We start from the raw sequence: 21,868 nt of genomic DNA, 5'->3' as shown, positions 1-21,868 counted from the left end.
TTACAACTGTAATTCGTACATATTCGAGCGAAAAATATACACTATATTATCCTAATTCTAAACCAATACAATGTATGATATCTCAATACAACTGTGGGTGTTATTTTCATATTTTATTTGAAAATGACATGATATACGGAAGCATGACGACTAAATATATGAGAGTTACAACTAATCAGTGTGCAAAACAATGGTTGAAGGATATTTAACGTTCGTAAAGCGGCAATCAAAGTCTGACTAAATTATGATTGGACACTATATGCATGCTGTTACACGAATGGTTTTGAAATATATACTAAAACAAGGACAAAAGTTCCAAACCATAAAATGGAAAATTTAAAAACAAGATGACCGAAATAGCATCGAGTCCTGCTCGTGAATTTACGGCAACATAAAGAATGTTATAGCATATATTTGATCTTCAGCGCTGAACATTTATTTTATGTTTGACGATTAATTTTTGAAATACATAAGACAAATTATTTTCAGGAACTGAAAACAAGACATATAGCAAATAGGAAAGATCACAAAGTCCCCCTGTTTCTAAAACCATAGAGCCGGTTAACAACACATAAATATTCCAAAGCTCAGTGAATAATTGTATGCGACCTTTATGTGAACTCATATAATAAAGCATCATCTCAACAAATAAGAACAACATGATTTTTGTGAATTGACAATTGGCAAAAGTTGTTTCAATTATAAAAAATTGTTATAATGTATTCTGAGAAACATTCTTCTCAGACATACCTCATAAGTTCTCTCACAATTCTCCAAATATTGACGTCCATCTGTACTTATTAAATGCACGTGTTCAATGTTTTTGTATGCATGTCGAAAAAATGCAAACAAAAAAAACATTTTATTTTAAGTTAGAAATGCCACTAGAAAATTTAAGTAAAATCATGCGAGGCTTAGATGCAAATGAGGTAGTTTTGAAGATCGGGTGTGTTTTTTCACTTAAGTAATAGTATTAACTATAAATCATAATGTATATCATAAAATTTCGTAACTTGTATAATGCCACAATAACCAATACACCGATATTACGACTACTTACATGCGTTTGTACGACAAAAAATAATGTTACAAAAGAACTATATTGCCTTTACATGGTTGCATTCTTTTTTGTAAATAATAAAAAAGAAATTACCCGCATTACACTTGGAGACATTTCTAACGCAACACTTTTCAAACTTGAATATCTCAGTTGTGAGCAAATTTTTTGATTTAACATTGTACGTGTGATCATTTGACTATTCTGAGCAATCTCAAGCTAAAATTATTCATGCGTGACGATCGGACGCTTTAGCAGGTGGGGTATGTATGGCTTCATCTTTCTGCACAAGGCAATGGTGAAACTCACTATTATTCTAAATTTATTTCAATTTCATCATTTAAGGTGTGTTGTTACACCAGTAAAACATTATTAATTAATTAAAAAATGTATGGCTAATTTGAATGTTCAGAGGCGCAACTGCGCATTTTGGTCAATTGCAGGCTACAACAAACATATGGAATTATTGCACACAAATATGAAAGTTTATAACACACAAATATTTTTTAAATTGTACAACACGAATATCGGCATTATACCACATATATATCAAAATATTGCATACATATTATGGACTTTTAGAACATATATATGAAAATATCGAGCATAAATATGAAATTATACAACATATATAGGCCATACATTATATAGGATTTTAACATATATATGTTGTATATATAATTATACCACATAAATATGAAAACTTTGAATTTTGAAACGTTTGACACGCCATAAGTGAGATATTTAATTTTGATAAGTGTTGCGTTGGAAAGTCTCAAATACACTTACATGTAGCATGCAATGCGCCAAAATGCGCGGTTATGCTCTTGAATATTTATATGAGCCAATTTTTTTAAGTAATTTGATGTTTTTCTGATGTAAGAACCCACCTAAAATGGTGACATTATAATAAATTTAGAATAATATGGCGTTTCACCATTCCCACGTGAAAAACATATGACACCATACATACTCCACGTGCTTAAGTGTCTGGTCCTCAGGGATGAATGATTTTATTTCGAGCTTGCTCAGAATGTAGTCAACTGATCACATGTACAATTTTAAATCAAAATCTTTACTAATACATGAGATATTCAAGTTTGAAAAGTGTTGCGTTAGAAAAGTCTCCAAGTGCATTATGTACTATATTGTGGAGTTAACATTTCGAATAATGCATTTATTAAAGCGATAGACTATGACATTTGTTACTAAATCTCTGTTAATGAATCACCCACAAACCTGTTGTGCCTGCATACTCAGTAGACCAAAGAGTAATTGCTTCATTAACAATAATAATGTTCTCTGTGAAAATGGGGTTTAATGCATGTGCGTAAAGTTTGTCCTAGATTAGCCTGTGTAATCCGCACAGGCTAATCATGGACCAAAATTTCCACCTAAACTGGATTTCCGCTATGAAGAGACTTTCTTTAAACGAACAAAAATCATGAAAGCGGAAAGTGACGTAACCTAGGACGACACTTTACGCACATGCATGTAACCCCTTTTTCTCAGAGCACGGTCCAATTTATATAATAAGATGCGTCCTGTTGGTTCGTCCGAGTTGCTCATGCACATACTGAAATAGGTGTTCGCGTTGAAGTACAAGTTACTTCGAATACAACGGTTCAAAGCAGTGTACAGTTGTTCTTTATTTTGTCTTGTGTATTTACATTGTCATGATTGTACGCATGATTGTATACGTGTCATACGCAGACGTTCTTTGCCACATGTAGTACGGGATCTTTCAAAGATAACGTTCAGTGATACTGAGCCAAATATATCGATGACGACAAACTTCAATAGATCATCAGTAGTTGCATTGCTCAATCCATGTTCTCTAATGAACCATCTTATAACATTATTCATGTAGAGTGTCTGGTTTTAAACACAATCTGTAAATCTGTTGTCACTTCCTCTGCGGTTGGTCGTACGTCTGGATTGCCATCCCAACATCTCTCGATCAACTGAACAAGGTTAGATGGTATGGCGTATCTTTCTCTGCAGTTTGGGCGGGTCCCTTCCTTTATGGCATCTAGCAGGGTCCCGACGTCAAAAGTATCGTAAGTGTCTTCCGAATACGCGTGTCTGTTCAAGGAAAAAAAACGATTAAGAATTGAGTCGCGTTCTGAGAAAACTGGGCATAATGTATGTCGTCCCGACATTTGCCTAAAAGAGACATCATTTACACACAAAATGTCATAAAAGCGGAAAGTGTCGTCCCTAATTAACCTGTGCGGATTGCACAGGCTAATCTGGGACGACACTTTACGCACATGCATTATGCCCAGTTTTCTCAGAACACGACTCAATTAGTGACCAAACGCATATGCATAATTGACGGTTGGGGTAAACAATTAATAAATAGAGCATAACAAATAAAACAAAAAATGTCTCGTGGTTTACAATCAAATACTTTTAATGTTTAGCAGTGTAAACATAGTAGTGTAATAAAGTAGTGTCTGCAGGAGAAAAATCATATCAATACAAAAATCATATCAATACAAGGAACTTTATCAATGACTAGTAATACATTGCTTTAGAATTCGACACAGAGCAAAAAAGAAAGAATCACACATGCATAAATCTGGAAACTACTCATTGGAACAGTCTATACAAATCTTTGAATGTTAAAACCCGTTTATTCGAGCCCTATGTGACCCAGAATTATTACAATAAAGATAATAATAACAATCAATTTTTAAATAAGAAGAAAAAATGCATTCTACATAGTCAGAATTGTTTCACCTTTGCACGTTAAAAGTATAGTGCATATGCACGTTAAAAGTATAGTGCTTATGCAAGTCAAAAGTATATGGCCAATACAACTAAAATTAAAGTGCCCATTTTACATGCTTTTAACATATATTGGTATCACAATCACTGTTGTTTTAACTAACACTAACCTTCCATACCAAAGTTCCCAGAGAACTATAGCGAGGCTGTACATGTCTGTCTTCTTCGTATACGGCTTGCCGGAGAGTATTTCCGGTGACATGTGTGTACGGGTACCTGTGTATGTGCCAGATAAGTCCGTCTCGTGTTTGGCAAAGCCGAAGTCGCACACTTTGACCACCCCTTTGCTCATCTGCATACATATGAGCATGTGCGTAAATCGTCCTCCCAGATCAGCCCGTGCAGTCCGCAAAGGCTTATCAGGGACGACACTGTTCGCTTATACCGGATTTTTTGCTAAGTAGAGGCTTCCTTTAAACGAAAAGGACCGAAAGCGTAAAGTGTCGTCCCAAATGAGCCTATGCGGACTGCACAGGCTAATCTGGAACGACACTAAACGCACATGCATTGAATCTCGTTTTCCCAGAGCGAGGCGCATATATCATTCTTTGACTGAGTGAGGGAAATAGTGTCTATCATTAAACAAAACCTAATTGACTTAAGGTTGTATTGTTGTTGTTTTGTTTTCCAAATTTTTGACACGTTTAAAACTGTTACGCATTTCATTTTTAAAATGCAATAGTATAAGATTAATAAATAAAAATCCGATAGTGTTACAATAATAAATTGATTATAACATCGACTAAATGAACATTGAAATTCCAGAGACATATACATATAAAGAGAAAATATTAAAATCTTTTTAACGGTATCTCGGCATTACCAGGACATTGGCTAGTTTAAGATCCCTGTGAGCAAAGTTGCTGGCGTGAATGTGAGCCAGTCCCCTGGCTATGCCAACCCCTGCTTTCACATAGAAATCCAGGGCTTCGGTCGGTCGATCTTTTGAGTCGTAGTGCCTAAGAGTTGTGCAATAACCATATCTATGTCACACGAAGCATTTATTTTAGCATTGAATTGTTATTGAATATAATTTAGATACAAGCAAGTTTATTTGCATTAGGATTGAAGCATTGACACTTATCCATTCGGCGAATGATTAACAGCTAACCGCCAGCAAAAGTGACATTTTGCCATCAAACAGTTAATATTTTTGTATAATTAGTTGCTGACTTTAAGTTATGAACAGACCCTAACACACAACGCAAACTTAGTACTTATCACATGCTATGTCACATATTGTTAGAGGTATATATTAATTGTTTCAAGAAGACGTAATGTGTTTTGTTTTCCTTATTCCGTATCAAAATCAACTACATGTATAGCAATTCGTTGTGATAATGTATTTGGCCAAATTTGCTCACAGATAAAATATCGATTGTAAACTGATATTTTGTGCACATTTCTAAAAAAAATTGCAATCGATCGCAAATGAAGATGCGTTTCAGAGAAAAATACTATCTGCAAGCACAAGTGTCAGACAATCCTGCATAATACAAACCCGCATTGTAGATGTTGCGTTTTGAAGATGAAGTCTTCTAATGACTGGTCACATATTTCAAACATGAACATGAGTCTGTGTTGACTCATGGTTTCCAGACTGCCCCCTTCAGTGATCGCAGGCATTCTATCAGAGTAGCAAACACCGATGAACTCTACGATGTTTTCATGTTGTTTGAGTTTCCTGCAATGCGCAAAGCTTGAATGGATTGTAACCCATGATTATAATGATTTAAACAAATGCTGCATTAGTAGTCGTGCCCAATATTTATTTCATTTAAGGTAATGATCACGTGTCAAAATTAATCGATATTACTTTTAGTATTGAGTTATAGTGTCTTTAAACACGTGAAACCGGAAAATAAAAATCGTAGAATGCACACTGCTATGAAAATGGATAGCATAAGTTACCAAAAAAACAATATTGTAATGACTAAGAAGATTGCTAAAGTAGATCGCTAGTTTGAACAAGAAAAGCACATTGTTATCTGATTCTTCTTTAACCCATTTATGCCTAGTGGACTCTCCCATCCTTCAAAATTGGATCAATTTATTTCCAAAATTAGGGATGTATAGTATATTTAGTTTTATATTTAGAATATTTTTTACAGAAATTCCTTTAAGCAAACAGCGCAGACCCTGATGAGACGCCGCATCATGCGGCGTCTCGTCTGGGTCTACGCTGTTTGCCAAGGCCTATTTTCTAGACGCTTGGCATAAATAGGTTAAGTTGTTTCCAATAAAAAGGCGTTTACCGCCGCCAGCAAAGCTAACCTTAGGCACTCCAATTCGGTCAGCTGCGAGTATAAGTCTGCAGAGCGCAGCGTTAGGATCTTCAGAGCCACTTCTCTGCAATTTCCAGTGGCCGGATACAGCGCCGAGTACACTGTGGAAAAGCTGCCCTTTCCAATTTCACGGATTCGTCGAATCTGCGCTACATCGATTAAGTCTTTCGTGACGAATTTTAATCCGTATAGTTTGAGTTGTCCAATGATGTCCTGCAGCGTGATTTGAATAGGCTTAAATTCTCGGGTTATTGTCTTGGACGACCGCCGGTCTCGCTGTATTTGCTCCACTTGTTGAATGTCCGCCTTAATCTGTGCCGGAATAGTTTCTTCGCAAAGATCCTTTATTTTCCTCTCAAACAATGACATGTACGTTTCTGAGATAAACTTGTCAATGACCGACTCTTTAAAGAAATCTTCGATGACTTGTTCTGTCCATATTGTCATGTACTTCGCTTTATCTTTCGTGTATTCCTTTCGTTGCTGTTTTGCCTGAACGGTCTGTTTTATAAGCATCCCAACCCCCACCGGAAGGAACAACAACGAGGCGGCTGTAACCACGGGGATCCATAGTGGAGCAGCCACAATCAGAATCACCTTTTCACTTGTGGTAAATACAGAGGTTTTCACTTCAATGTTCTGTTTCCCAAAATCTATAAAAGACCATTACGACACAATTACTCAGCAGTCGCTCGTAGCTCACGAATTACAAGCATACATTATTTCTTTGTGACCTTTGTAAAAGTTTATTACATTTTTAATACACATTTTTATGGTTGTACTTGTCTGAAGGTTTCATAAATGACCAATCCGACTAATGGTTTTTCCAAAAGTAAGTATCATTTTTAACTTTTAATATAAACGGAAATGCAGTTTTAAGATGACATTGCCGACCTTGCAAACCAGTCTAATTATTAAGCAAGACAAAGAACTGTTGTGAAGGTATTATTCACATTTGGGTTAGATTATCGGTGGGTGACAAACATATTTATTTACAACCATACCTGACAATCTTCTCTCTGGAGTTATTATATCGCCTTCTATGAGGTTCTGAATATCAGTACACTCTTCCGTCAGTAACTTGCATTCAAGCTTAAATTCGTGTGTAAGCTCGTTCTGGACTGTCTTCACTATTTGGTTACCAGCTTCCCACTTTGTGATTTCATCCATTATTCGGGCTTGTATCATACGCTCTCCTTTAAGTTTCGTCGCGTCGAAATCGTCCGCTTCGATAACCGGCGCCTGCAAATCTGTCCAGAGTTTAATCCGAGCTTGTACATCGGGGTTGTGTAAATACGCGAAGAGAGAACTCGCAAGATTGCGACATCTGACCAGCGCAAATTCTCGCAATCTCTTCTTCACCTGTTAAATAAATATAATAACATACCACTCCAGAAATATCACCAGGAGATAGTCTTGTCAACATCCTCTATTGATTTAAGCCTCGTTTTAGGAAAACAGGGTTTAATGCATGTACGCAGAGTGTAGTCCCATATTTTCCGCCTTAACTTGATTTTCGCTAAGGAGAGAAAGGAAACATTCCATAAAAGCAGACAATTTTGTCCCTGATTAGCCTGTGCGGACTGTACGAGCTAATAAGAGAAGACACTATGCATATGCATTACGCCCATTTTCCCCAGAACTAGGCTGAAATACCGTTGCCGTGGCGCAGTGGATATAGTGTGCACCTAGCGACCGGGAGGTCATGGGTTCGATCCCCACTGTCGTAGCGTTCTTTCGATCACACCGTGGACATAAAGTACTGGTTCTAGTCATAGGAAACGGACTCGAGGGCGTTTCAAATAAGCCTTAAGCTCTCGTTCAGCTAAAATAAATAGGTTTAAACAAAATACGGAAAAAAATGCAAATCTAGAAACATTATAAGAAGACGGTTCTGTGAACAACCGCGAGAAGTAATTATGTTTAATATCAATGGTAAAAGACATCAGTGGGATTAACTCAAACGTAGTGAGTTCAATATGTTTAGAAAAGACTCACTTACATGGCCTGCGTCTTCTCTCAGTCTCGCCAGACGAGTGTTCACTTCTTCGAACATGCGTTTCTTCTCCACTTCTGTTGCACGAGCACGATTCACGCGGGCCGCCACATACTTCCGTATTTGCTCGAGAAAGTTGCCTATCCACCTAGAAATTGAGGTAAAGTGATTCTTTTTATGAACGACAGCGATTAGCGTATAGAGACGTTCTTTAATACTTTTTAAAACACTAAAGCCAATGTAAAGCAGATGAAGAAGTATAGTAAAAAAACATTCAAAAACCTGTCAAAATGAAATTATGCATTTATATTGATTACAATAATGTCAACAATCCATACCAATTAAATGATAACATATTTTAATTATTTTAGTATTTGCCATACAACAATACCTACGTATGTCTACCCGGTAAACCTTTAAATAACGTGTATCCATCATTACGTGACTGTCTCAATAGAGCATGTTTATTTTGATACAAAACACAAGCTACTTTGTCAGAACTTGAGTTGATCATAACACGCCGTACTAACCAACTTGAGTTTTCATGTTTTCATTCGTCGGAATGTATGTCAGTCTATTGCAAAATATATTGACCCTTTTTTTATTTTAATCGTGTTTAAACGGTTTGCGACCCGGTATGTTTTTATTCAAATTGATATAATTTACCGTTAAAAGTTGAGTTGCATTGTGTTATGTTTATATTTTGCACATGCATTATATGATTCTATTTTCAAACTTGGTAGTTTTCGACGAAAAAATCTGCATGTTGTTTATCAGGTAATGCTTCTTTAATAAACTACGTGCCGAGTATCACGTGACCTTTTATATTTTCGAAGGTAAATTCCGCAGAACGGATGAGATATAACACATAGAGTTTGTACAACTTAAAAACAAATAGTATACAAAAAAATCAATGCATATATTTGTTATGAATTTTTCTGAAGACAAATACGAGAGTTTTAGTACTGTTTTAGCCAATTAGTGCGGAGAATGGAATGTAAGCAATGTGTATTCCAAAGAAACTGATCAGCCAGAGCATGCAGCTAGATAATGGAGATTGAGTCGCGTTCTGAGAAAACTGGGCTTAATGCATGTGCCTAAAGTGTCGTTCCAGATTAGCCTGTGCAGTCCGCACAGGCTTATCAGGGACGACACTTTCCGCCTTAACTGGATTTTAGTATAGAACAGACTTCCTTTAAACGAAAAATACCATAAAAGCGGATGGTGTCGTCCCTGATTAGCCTGTGCTGACTGCACAGGCTTATCTGGTATGACACTTTACGCACATGCATTAAGCCCCGTTTCTCAGAACGCGTCTCTATTGAGCCTCTTTCTAGGAAAACTGACCTCAATCCATGTGCGCAAAGTGTCTTCACGGATAAGCCTGTGCGGACAACACATACAAATGTATGACGACAGTTTATGCACATGCATCAAGCCTAGTTTTCCCGAGCGCGGCTCAAAGTATTAACCTGTAGTGTATGTTGGCGTTGCCCGTCAGGCTCGACAAGATCAGCTTCTGCAGCCCTCCCATCAACGCCGCATACCGTCCCGTGTAGCCGATACCGGAAGTGATGTATCTGCTTGCCTGAATATACAACTTACGGGTATTGATTTTCTGACATTATAATGAATAAAGTATAAACATGTGAAATAATTATGCGGTAATTATGATCTTATATCATAAAACTTCTTTAGAATTAACGGCGGTTGAATCAGCAACTTCATGTATTTTATAACGTTTAAAGATACACGAACTTCATGTAAATTAACATCGTTGTGTTTGACATAAACTGCAGAGATTTCATCGGTATACATTAAAGGCTTATACATTCAACGCACCTTTTACCTACATTGTACAAAGCATTTTATCTGAAATATTCACCAAAAACGTAAATACATGTATTGTGATAGAGTTATTAAGCGCAGAACTCAGCGGATTGTATTGTGTAAGTGTATAGGAAATATGCCGAGTAACAGGTCCAGTAAAGTGCATGAGCATTGCCTTAGACAAACAACAGTCCTCTACCGGGTTTATGATGTCGGAGTAAGAACAGATCTCCATAACCCATTTATCCCTAGTGGACTCTCCCATCCTTCTAAATTGAATCAATTTATTTCCAAAATTAGGGATGTATAGTATATATATTTCTATTTTTAGAATATTTCTTACAGATATTCCTTTAAGCAAACAGCGCATACCCTGATGAGACGCCGCATCATGCGACGTCTCATCTGGGTCTACGCTGTTTGCCAATGCCTTTTTTCAAGGCGCTAGGCATAAATGGGTTAAGCAAACAACAGTCCTCTACCGGGTTTACGATATCGGAGTAAGAACATATCTCCAGAAGTTGTACGAAACTAGCTTCTGAACTTGTTTGTATGGCTAGATGTAGATTCTAGTTTCCGACTATTTCTGTAACCAGAGCAACCACAATTCAGGTCTGATAACAGTGAAATAACGTGCATATTCCGCATATGGCCGTCTATCCTCATACAGCGTTTCATCAACCTAACTTTATAATTTTTAGCTGACGCACGATCCATATTTTTGTTTTCCCTAATGTCTGTAACAAAAGCAACTACATGTATAAGGACAAAAAAGAAGTATTCCCATTTTTTGAAGAATCTAGATTCGGATCGACAAATCGGCACACGAAAAAAACGGACATACCGGGGATAAATATCTAAACCTTCCGGGTACCGGTACACAAACTATAGCAATATCTCAGTGGTGCATATTTGGTACATTCATCCAATATGATTAACAACGTAACTCTAATATGTTTTGTCAATTTCTATTTTCTTTCAACGGTTTCCGTTGAATTTTAGGATGTGCAAACATTATTTATGATTAAATATCTCCTAAAAATTTAATTTGAATTGATATACGATTCTGTCAAAAAGATCTTAAACGAACAATATCTTTATAAAATGCAATCACATTAGAAAACAATCATAAATATTTACCTTCAGTGAAAATTATTAAACATTTAATTGAGTCGAGTTCTGAGAAAACTGGGCATAATCCATGTGCGTAAAATGTCGTCCCAGATTAGCCTGTGCAATCCGCACAGGCTAATCAGGGACGACACTTTCCGCTTGTATGACATTTTTCGTTAAAATGAAGTATCTTTTTAGCGAAAATCCAATTAAGGCGGAAAGTGTCGTCCCTGATTAGCCTGTGCGGACTGCACAGGCTAATCTGGGACGACACTTTACGCACATGCATTATGCCCAGTTTTCTCAGAACACGACTCAATTGAATATGCAATACAAAGTATCAATTCCTCTGTTTGCCCTGTATCAAGTATGTAAACTAATATCTCCGATTACACTTTAACGCATAAATATCATCGAGGACCCTCACAAACTGTGCCGGTGGAATGTTGATCGTATTTCTGAATTAACAGGGCTGAAGGTCTATTCTTAACATCTATTTGCAAGTCGTAACACAAAAAAAAAGATTTATAAGATTGGATGTGGTGAGTTTGTTGTACATTCGCGCGATTCAATCAAATGTTTAAACAACTGTGTTTTTGTTAAACCACTCTGTATAAATCAAACTCGGCATAGCTATATTGCATAACCAGGTGATGTGCATTTGTAAATTATAGCCCTCTCCGGTGCAACCGCGTGTTTCAATAAGATGCAAATACAAAACCGAACGAAACAGCAATCGAGTCGCGTTCTGAGAAAACTGGGCATAATGCAGGTGCGTAAAGTGTCGTCCCAGATAAGCCTGTGCAGTCCGCACAGGCTAATCAGGGACAACACTTTCCGCCTAAATTGGATTTTTGCTAAGAAGAGACTTCATGTAAACGAAAAATGTCATAAAAGCGGAAAGTGTCGTCCCTGATTAGCCTGTGCGGACTGCACAGGCTAATCTGGGATGACACTTTACGCACATGCATTAAGCCCAGTTTTCTCAGAACAACGCTCAATTATTCGTACCTCAGTGGTGCTCATTTTGTACATATATCTGTCCCAGGAGAATCCCGGTAGGTGCTTCTTTAGTTTGTCCACCGTGTCCTGCCAGACCTGCGCCTCGGAGCCGGGCTGGTTCCGCTCCCGCTCCTCCACGATGTCCCATTTGTTGCACACGAACATGGTACAACTGGGATCGAAACTGAACAGACCGCCCTTAGCCTCCTCCAGCTTGAGGCGATTGAAGATCGTCACCAGCTGCGAACAACAAGATTCGTATTGATTATATGGAGTTAATTCATGTGCGTAAAGTGTCCTCCCAGATTAGCCTGTGCAGTCCGCACATGCTAATCAAGGACGACACTTTCCGCTTTTATGGTCTTTTTAGTTTCAAGGAAGTCCCTCTTTACCGAAAATCAAGTTTAGGCGGAAAGTGTCGTCCCTGATTAGCGTGTGCGGACTACAAAGGCTAATCTGGGATGACACTTTACGCACATGCATTATGCCCTTTTTTCTCAGAACAAGGCTCATATGAGGCTAATCATGCACAGGCTAATTAGGGCAAAAAATCATTTAAAGGCGGAGAGTGTCGTACCTGATTAGCCTGTGCGAACTACACAGGCTAATCTGGGAGGACACTTTATGTACATGACTTAATTCCAGTTTTCTCAGAACGATGCTCATAATAATATTGTTTATTGCATCATTTTTATACACACATATGCTTGTTAATTAACAAATCTTGCCAATGCCGTTTAAAGTGTATTTGATAATCACAAATACTCCTTGTTTTACTTTTGTAATCTTCAGGTGAATTTTTTTCAAGATTCGTCGGCTTTATGTAATAATTTTATGCAATAGCACTACATACACTCATGCATGTGAATAATACATAAATAGTTGAAGAATAAACATTCCTCAGATGAGTCTTGAATCATTGAATATATTTTCGTTTAAAAGAGACTTCCTTTTAACGAAAAGTTACAACGGAAAGTGTCGTCCCTGATTAGCCTGTGGTGACAACACATGCTAATCTGGGACGACGCTTAACGCACATGCATTAAGCCCGGATTTCCCAGAGCGCGGCTCATTTATCAATAGTATTTGTTTTTTTAAAGAAATGAGATGGTCGTAACATAATACGTATAAAACATGTCTTTTGAGGACACATTTCATTGTACAGGAAGTATCGCGCATTCATATTTCAGTTAAAAGGTATATGTTATATTTCAGACAAAAAGAGATGATAGCTGCTTTATAAGGTTTATAACGTTTCCGTAGCGTGATAGTTAGTTATTAAAACGTATGAGCCGCTCTCTATGAACTCTCTGGTGTTCGTGCATTCCGCACGGGCTAATCAGGGACGTCACTGTCCGCTTTTATGTGTGGACTTAACAAGCTAATCTGGGACGACACTTTACGCACATGCATTAAACCCCGTTTTCTCAGAGCGAGGCTGGTATACAGAACACACCCTATCCTCCTGGACTCCGCCGGAGTTGGCGCTGTTGAGCACATAGATGAAGGCTGCCGCCTTAGGGAGGTACTCGAACAGTTTCTCGGACAGCAGCTTGCACTCACCGACGCCCGGTGTGTCCACGATTGTCACATGCGACTGTATGTTATATAAAAACATTCAATGCATGACACGCTATAGTCATGAAATCTGCATACATTGATTATTAAAACGTTACGATGAATTCATAAATTTAAACAAGAATCGAGTAATTTAAACGAAACACGAGATTACTCTGAGGGTTTTTTTACTCACGAAACTTTGACACAGATAAATCGAAATATACCTGTTTGAAAGGTATTCGCAAGTTATATTGAATTGTTTGGAAAAACTTGCATCACTTGAATAGTTTAATTTACTTTAATCCAAAGTTGCTATTTACATTTCACCATATCGAAATGTGTTGATATGTTCTTTGTGTAATATTATGGCCAAACTGTTTTTGTAAATTATAAGGATTACCAAAATGCATTATTGAATCGAAAGAAAGGAATAATGTTACTCAATACCAATAATATCATATTACGTTCGAAGTACACGAATGTCTATCAAGATATATCCGAAAAATAATATATAGGTATATTACCGCTTAATATATGTTTAATCAAATCTACCGGTAGCCATTTTGTTTAATCCATTGTAGGAGAAAACGTCTTACATATTTAAAGTTTGCATATTTCCATTTCGGACATGACTTAATTAAGATGTGTATGAAATAAATACTTGGGCACTCTATTGGTTCGTTTTACAAGGAACAAACACTAGTGGTTTCAGCAGTAACCTCAGTGGTCTCCATTTCGAAAGAATTAATTGCTTGTTAGACGTAAACAAAACCATATCTGCATGCTGTATCACGTAAAACACTTGACATGTCTGCTACATAAAGTGTTTTTACTGCGCATGTTGCGAGTTTACGAACGATGTGGTCGATTGTATGTGTATGTTTGAGTTTTAGGGGCAAGGATAACGCCGTTTCACAAAGTATCATTTTCGCAGTGACGCATTCGTTTACAATAAGAATCTTTGCAAAATTAGTTGCGACATACGAAGTTTCGTTTACATCTCTTAGTTTCATACACTAACCATATGTATATTTTAGAACAAAACTACACTCTCTCTGTCGCAGTTAAAGGCGGTTGAAATTGGAAACCATGCGAATATTTCGCATATGGAACACAAAGACAAAACCAACTGGTCAAACTAACGCAACTTCATGAGGTGAAATCAATCACTCTAATAAGGAAGTACTTATATAAGTTAACGCAAATTAGAAATATAATAATAGTATAAAAATTAAACGTACGTTGTTCCCGAGCAGCGGCAGTTGCCAATATATATCAACACATTTATAATCCGTTCCAGCATCTCGGTGCGTCACTTCCTGTTTCAACTTCTCTAACGCTTCCACGTCATGTTCTCGGATCGTCTGCCTGTGTTCCGTGCCGTCTGCCTTGTGTACCACGTAGTAGCGTTCGGCGTCTGCCGCAATAGGGTGCACGCGGCAAATGGTTGACGTCGCGCACAGCAACGAGTACGGAAGCACATCAGTTCCCAACAGCAAATTCAGGAAGCTGCTTTTGCCGGCACTTGTTTCTCCTGTGTTACATACACAGTTTAGTCTAAAGGATTTTTTTTATTGATGTACACATAAAACACACAAAAATATTGATTTAAATCACTATGTTTTAAAAAGCAAAAATGGCGTGCACGGTTTTGTGAATGTGTTGGTGTCTTTTATAACAAACAATAGCTTCATAACCTTATCAATTTGTTACAGAGTAGTTTGTATTTCTTTTCATGCAACATATACATTATATCAAACACGTAGTAATGTATGCAATGATTTCAGTGGTTGAAAATCATCGAATTGAGCCTCGTTCTGGAAAAACTGGGCTTAATGCATTTGCGTAAAGTATCACCCCTAATTAGCCTGTGTTATCCGACTAAACTAGATTTAAGTTTGAAACATTCTTTCTTAAAACGAAAAATTCAATACGAGCGAAAAGCGTCGTCCCTGATTAACATGTTTCTGGACTGCACAGGCTAATTTGTGATGCTACTTTACGCACATGCATTAAGCCCACTTATCCCAAAACAAGGCTCATATTATTTACTATAAGGCCTTACCTGCAACAACAATTGGACATTCGGCCTCCAATAGGTCTTTTTTGTATTTGGACATTTTAGAAACATAATCCCCATATAATTCCGATAGGGACGTCTGAAGATCTTTAGTTAAATGTCCGACAAAGTCTAGTATGGTGGTGTACAACTCAGCTAGATCATCCTTCATTTGGCGATCACGTATGAGTATTTCATTCATTTCGGAATCAAGCTTAAATAAATAAAAAAGTAGCATATGTAACTTAATAGACGACCAGATGTTTGTTGAAAATGTTTGCTCACAAAATCATAATACTGATAATTAAATACTGATACTAATTCAGCTTTAACACAAGCAATGGGACCCTTTGACATTAATTTTATTAAACCAAACTATTATTATTAATGATTCCTTTATTTAGTTAGTTAATCACGTTTATAAAAAGAACTGGAAAAATCCAATAAGTCTCGTTCTGGGAAAACCGGGTTTAAAGCATGTGCGAAAAGTATCGTCCCAGATTAGCATCTTCAGTCCGCACAGGCTTATCAGGGATGACACCTTCCGCTTTTATGGAGTATTTCTTTTAAGACAGGTCTCTACTAACTGAAAATCCAATGTAGGCATAATGTGTTGTCCTTGATTAACATGTTCGGAATGCACAGGCTAATCTAGGGCGACACTCAACGCGCATGCATTCAGCTCCTTTTTCCCAGAGCGAGGCTTAATAATGCATCAAATTTTAAAGAACCTACCGATTGCTGTACGTTATGTTTTGTAGTAAGTGCTTTATTTCTCTCTTGAATGATCATTCTCTTAATAAGAAGCCTCATTTCATCCAAAGAGTTCAGATCATGATCGATGTTACGTTCATCGAGCCAGTCAAACGCTCCGTCGATAGTCAGGTTTGCTACAAAATCGGCTACACTGCTGTCGTGTTCACTTTCACGTTGTTGGGCATCATATTGGTCACCATTTGTATAGATAGTGTCTTCCTTGGGATCAGACGCCGTAACCTTGACAGTGTCAGATTGACAAGAAACGCTTTGAGGATTGGAAGCAATGCCTGACTCCATATTGTCCTCTCCGGGAGGGCATTGGTGTCTGTCTGGTTTATTGGTGGAAGCGTTCATATCACTTGTAAACTCAGTGTCGTTTACACCTGTGTTCAGCTCACTGGTTGTATTAGAAACTACACTGCCGTGTACAGTTACAGGTGTTTCATTGTGTTCATGATTTGTTAGAGCTTCAGAGATATCAACGTCTTCCCCTGGGTCACTTGTCGTACTATATAAATTATTGTCCGAAGGGACCCCTTTGTCGTCTAGAATTGTATAGTCTACTTCCATGGTTGTAACTGAAGTCACACTGTCACCTTCAACAGAAACTGTGTCAACAGCATCATAGTTTGTTCCAACGTCAGCGCGTTCTACAGAGGCTGCTTTATCCTCAGTCTTAATATATATATCAGCATCATGTGGGGCCTCCATTGCGTCTAGAAGCGTGTGTTGTGCTCGCACTGAGTCGGAAGTAGAATGGTCATGAGCAATGTCAACTGATTTACCTGTTCCATAGTGTTTCACAGCGTCATAAATTTAAATCCATGTGTTATTTGGCTAGTACTTGTTACTTTATGTTTCTGCTATCCTTCGAATCATTAGTTATCTTCATGATTTATATCTAAAATCAACCGCTACGTTAAAATGTACAATTGAATCCAAAACAACGTATTGTTCGAACGTGTTATATTACAATTACCAAACACCTTGACCTAAAAAATGATGTTAAAATTCATCGCTGCACTACCGTTCACAACGCTATTCCAAATGTATTGTAGTTACTACGCAATTCATCGTTGTTATTTCAACACGCTTATTTATAAATTTCTGTAACTTTTATGTTCAAATGATTAGCATAATCAATTTGGTTAAACCATCACACGACTCAAAAGCTCAACCTCACTTTAAAACGCCTGTAAAAATGTAAACATCCAAAAAAGTTAATGATAATAATATCGGAGATATGAAATAACATCATCAGGAAGACAGTAAATCAAATATCCAATCAGCTGTCCGAACCTAAATCACATATTACTTATAAAGATAGTAAACATAACAGGTACATCAAAGCGACATCAATATCCGTGTTATTTCAATATGTTCAGTTCAAGGTTTACGTGCGTTTATCTCAAACGACAACCGAAAAAGAAAGCGGAAGATTTTATTTTGGTTTGTGTCGATATAAACACAAGTGTTATACGTCAGATATTTGTTCAGTCATGTCATTCTGGATCAGCAGACGACTTATTGCATAAATCAATCTTACTGAGGATTCCGGAGATAGCCGGTGTATCACGATAGCAGTGAGGCCGGGCAGTGAGGTATACATTGCAAAATATTGCTGACACAATCGAGGTCTTATTTTAAGCAGAATTGTTTGAATGACACAACACATAGGTGGTATGCAATTGCGTTGTAAATCCGTTTGTTTATTATTTTTATCTTAGTACAAGTAAGATAAAGCGAGATTTAATTGTTTTATTAACTAAATCAGTGTTAACAAAGGGACCAATTGCTGATAACTGAATAACATAAGCGAATATAGTGCTATATACAATCATTGTAACAAGTAACAAACAACCTGTCAAAATTAACATTCAGTTGCTTGTTTTTAATTGCGTTATATTGATTTAAAAAAAAATAAACTTGATGTAGAGACTTTTGAAAACATCATTTCATGTTTGAATGCGCTGTAAATGGAGTGGAGTAGACGCATAGCTCTAAATATAATTCTTGCCATGTATATACATTCATGTAATCGACGATTTACAAGAGATCATATAAAACGCCTAAACGGCGCTAAATTGTAAGGGTATTTATTTTAGTTATATACTCACTTTATTATTTTAATGGGAACATGTAAATGAGCCTCGCTTTGGAAAAACGGGGGTTAATGCATGTGCGTAATGTGTCCTCCCTGGTTAGCCTGTACGGTCCCCACAGGTAAATCTGGGACGACACTTCACGCACGTTCATTGAACCCCGTTTTCTCAGAGCGAGGCTCAACGGGTCAGCTGGGCCGTACTCTATATTACCCAATAAAGACAACGTGAAAATAGTGGTAGAGTTGTATCAGCGGGAGAAAAATGTTATCGTCACTACGTTGTTTATGGCAGGTGACTAATTATTCGACAAGACTCGCGACATACACAAACGAATCAAATTATAATTAAGCCGCGCTCTGAGAAAACATGGCCTAATGCAAGTGCGTACAATTGTGTCCCATATTAGGTTGTGCAGTCCACACAGGCTTATCAGGACGAACCTTTCCGCTTAGAATGGATTTTCATGAAGGAAATACTTTCTTTAAACAAACAAGGGCTGTTTGTAAAACATGCATGCCCCTCATATGGGCTGTCCGTTGTACTGGCAGCCATCGTGTGAATACGACTTTTGTCACTGTGACCTTGACCTTTGACCTAGTGACCTGAAAATCAATAGGGGTCATCTGCAAGTCACGATCAATGTACCTATGAAGTGTCGTGATCCTAGGCATATGCGTTCTTGAGTTATCATCCGAAAATCATTTTACTATTTCGGGTCACCGTGACCTTGACCTTTGACCTTGTGACATCAAAATCTATAGGGGTCATCTGCGAGTCATGATCAATCTACCTATGAAGTTTCATGATCCTAGGCATATGCGTTCTTGAGTTATCATCCGAAAATCATTTTACTATTTCGGGTCACCGTGACCTTGACATTTGACATAGTGACCTGAAAATCAATAGGGGTAATCTGCGAGTCATGATCAATCTGCCCATGAAGTTTCATGATCCTAGGCGTATGCGTTCTTGAGTTATCATCCGGAAACCATTTTACTATTTTGGGTCACCGTGACCTTGACCTTTGACCTAGTGACCTCAAAATCAATAGGGGTCATCTGCAAGTCATGATCTATGTACCTATGAAGTTTCATGATCCTAGGCCCAAGCGTTCTTGAGTTATTGTGTGACAACCACCTGGTGGACGGACCGACCGACCGACATGAGCAAAGCAATATACCCCCTTTTCTTCGAAGGGGGGCATAAAAATTCCTTAAAGCAAGCGTCGTCCCTGATTGGCGTGTGTGGTATTCACTCATCAAATAATATCAAATAATGCGAGGCAATTACACATTATAGACATGAGTTCGGGGAAGTACATTTGACCTTCACAATTGACCCTGGCCTTTTCGGTAGCTCCATGCAGCGATTTCGCGAAACATCATATATATTATGTCAACATTTTGCCAGTATTTTAAAATTCTCCAAAACGTATTAAAGAAAAAAAAATGGACAAGTGATATCTGACACAAAAACTTCAACAATGGCCTTGCATGGTGACCTCCTTATGTGACACAAAGACTCACGTGTTAAAAATATTTTCAGAACTTGAACATGCATTGGACCGGTCAATGGCTCTGTTCAAACCTCAAACTATCAGCTTCAAATTGTCAAACGACCCGCCCTATCGGACAAGCCAACATATGCAGCGTTTTATTCTAATATTCTTCAAGGCCCGAAACTGTTAGAGCTGGCTAATTCACCCGAACGATACAAATATTGGCCAATTTTGTGCCAAATGCACATTGGAATCTGCTTACGCCAGGGAACGAGTGTAATGTGATTGAATCTTGGTGTTAATGAGTTTTCACTTTATATTTACGTCACCGTCTTGTGATTTACATATCTCGGAGTTGTATCGTGATAAAAATAATTGATTTTCGTTTTGACAGAACTGGGCGCAATGCATGTGCGTAGCGACGCCAAAATAAGTCCGCACAGGTTAATCAGGGACGACACTTTCCGCTGGTATGGTATTTTTCGTTTACAGCTATCTTCTTAGCGAGAATTCAGTTTAGACGGTAAGTCTCGTCCCTAATTAGCCTATGTGGACTGCACATGCTTATCTGAGACGACACTTTACGCACATGCCTTAAACCCCGTTTACCCAGAGCGAGGCTAATTTTGTTGCCTTAAGTTGGATTGTGCCAGTTACAGGACACCTGTCATTCATTAGGTAACACGGAGTCTTTAAATTCCTCCTGAAAAGTACATGTACTTACTAAATAGCTTGTAGAACGTTTCGATTTAAACAAAGATGCGTGTGGCATGGGATCGAATCTTACCATGCGGGTTTAAACCACCCATGTTAGCTAGCTGTTCTGTAATTACGTTTTACTGCCCGTACGTTGGAAGTAATCCAAGTCTCTTAAAGATTGGACCCGAAATGTGAAGTCTATGGTGCTAACAAAAGCAGTAGAAGGAAAAATGCCCCGCCCACTGGCGGCCATGTTTTTCAACAGACCGAAACCATTTTCAAACTAATCCAAGATTTCATTGGGACGCATGTTCTGACCCTGTTTCAGGAAGATTGGGCACACAATGTGGCTTCAAAAGTGTTAACAAGGTTTTACTAAAACCATTTAAGAAAAACTGCCACGTCCACTTTCAGCCATGTTTTTCAACAAACTGGAACCATTTTCGAACTCATCCAAAGTATCATTGGGACATATGTTCTGACCAAGTTTCATGAAGATTGGACAATTAATGTGGCCTCTATAGAGTGTTAACAAGTAAAATGTTCACAAGGCATGACAAACAAAAAGCGATCACAAAAGCTCACCGTGAGCACCTCATGTTCAAATGAGCTAATTAAAGCGGAAATAGTCGTCCCTGATTAGCTTGTGCGGACTGTACATTCCAATCTGTGACGAAAGTTTGCGCACATGCATTCAACCCCGATTAACGAAAGCCATATAAGGAAATCTGCCACCCGCCTTGGCAGCCATGTTTTTCAAACACCTGGAACCATTTTCGAACTCGTCCAAAGTATCATTGAGACACATGTTCTGACCAAGTTTCATGAAGATGGACAACACATGGGACCTCTTGAGTGTTAACAAGTTAAATGTTCACAACGCATGATGGACAAAAGGCGATCACAAAAGCTCACCATGAGCACCTTGTGCTTAAGTGAGCTAATTAAAGCGGAAATTGTTGTTCCTGATTAGCCTGTGCGGTCTTCACATGCTCATTTGGGACGACACTTTACACACAGGCATTCAATCCCATTTTCACAGAGCAAGTCACACTTGAATTTTGTAGACATTGCAAAGTATCGGGATATGTCAAGAAAAACAGAGACCTTGA

At 37.9% G+C, this 21,868-nt stretch overlaps 1 protein-coding gene across 2 annotated transcripts; it reads right to left on the bottom strand.

The window, feature by feature from the left end:
- Positions 1 to 98: 98 nt before the first annotated feature.
- On the bottom strand, positions 99 to 17,933 carry LOC127850924 (uncharacterized). 2 transcript variants are annotated; one of them, XM_052384325.1, is made up of 13 exons: positions 16,431 to 17,933; positions 15,702 to 15,909; positions 14,878 to 15,170; positions 13,533 to 13,673; positions 12,086 to 12,316; positions 9,604 to 9,719; positions 8,138 to 8,279; positions 7,140 to 7,497; positions 6,125 to 6,788; positions 5,352 to 5,534; positions 4,674 to 4,809; positions 3,961 to 4,142; positions 99 to 3,142 (listed from the first exon to the last, which is right to left on the bottom strand). In XM_052384325.1, the coding sequence occupies exons 1-13, from the start codon at positions 17,163 to 17,165 to the stop codon at positions 2,920 to 2,922; spliced, it is 3,612 nt and encodes a 1,203-aa protein (XP_052240285.1). In that variant the 5' UTR covers positions 17,166 to 17,933; the 3' UTR covers positions 99 to 2,919. The 2 variants fall into 2 exon arrangements, with proteins under 2 accessions (XP_052240285.1, XP_052240286.1); XM_052384326.1 differs by having other exon boundaries at positions 2,925 to 3,142; positions 3,970 to 4,142.
- Positions 17,934 to 21,868: the final 3,935 nt, after the last annotated feature.

This window comes from Dreissena polymorpha, chromosome 11 (assembly GCF_020536995.1).
Source record: "Dreissena polymorpha isolate Duluth1 chromosome 11, UMN_Dpol_1.0, whole genome shotgun sequence".
In the NCBI taxonomy this organism is placed as follows: domain Eukaryota; kingdom Metazoa; phylum Mollusca; class Bivalvia; order Myida; family Dreissenidae; genus Dreissena; species Dreissena polymorpha.
The sequence above is the reverse complement of the archived record's forward strand: the minus strand, read 5'-3'. Positions and strand labels throughout refer to the sequence as shown.

What these genes read in the sequence shown, in the direction of transcription:
- LOC127850924 (XM_052384325.1), bottom strand. Translation starts at nt 17,165, where the DNA reads ATGGAGGCCCCACATGATGCTGATATATATATTAAGACTGAGGATAAA. An exon ending in AACGCCAACATACACTACAG is followed by an intron (nt 8,280 to 9,603) that starts GTTAATACTTTG and finishes CTCAATTTCTAG; the next exon opens with GTGGATAGGCAACTTTCTCG. An exon ending in TCCAGAGAGAAGATTGTCAG is followed by an intron (nt 6,789 to 7,139) that starts GTATGGTTGTAA and finishes GGTCTTTTATAG; the next exon opens with ATTTTGGGAAACAGAACATT.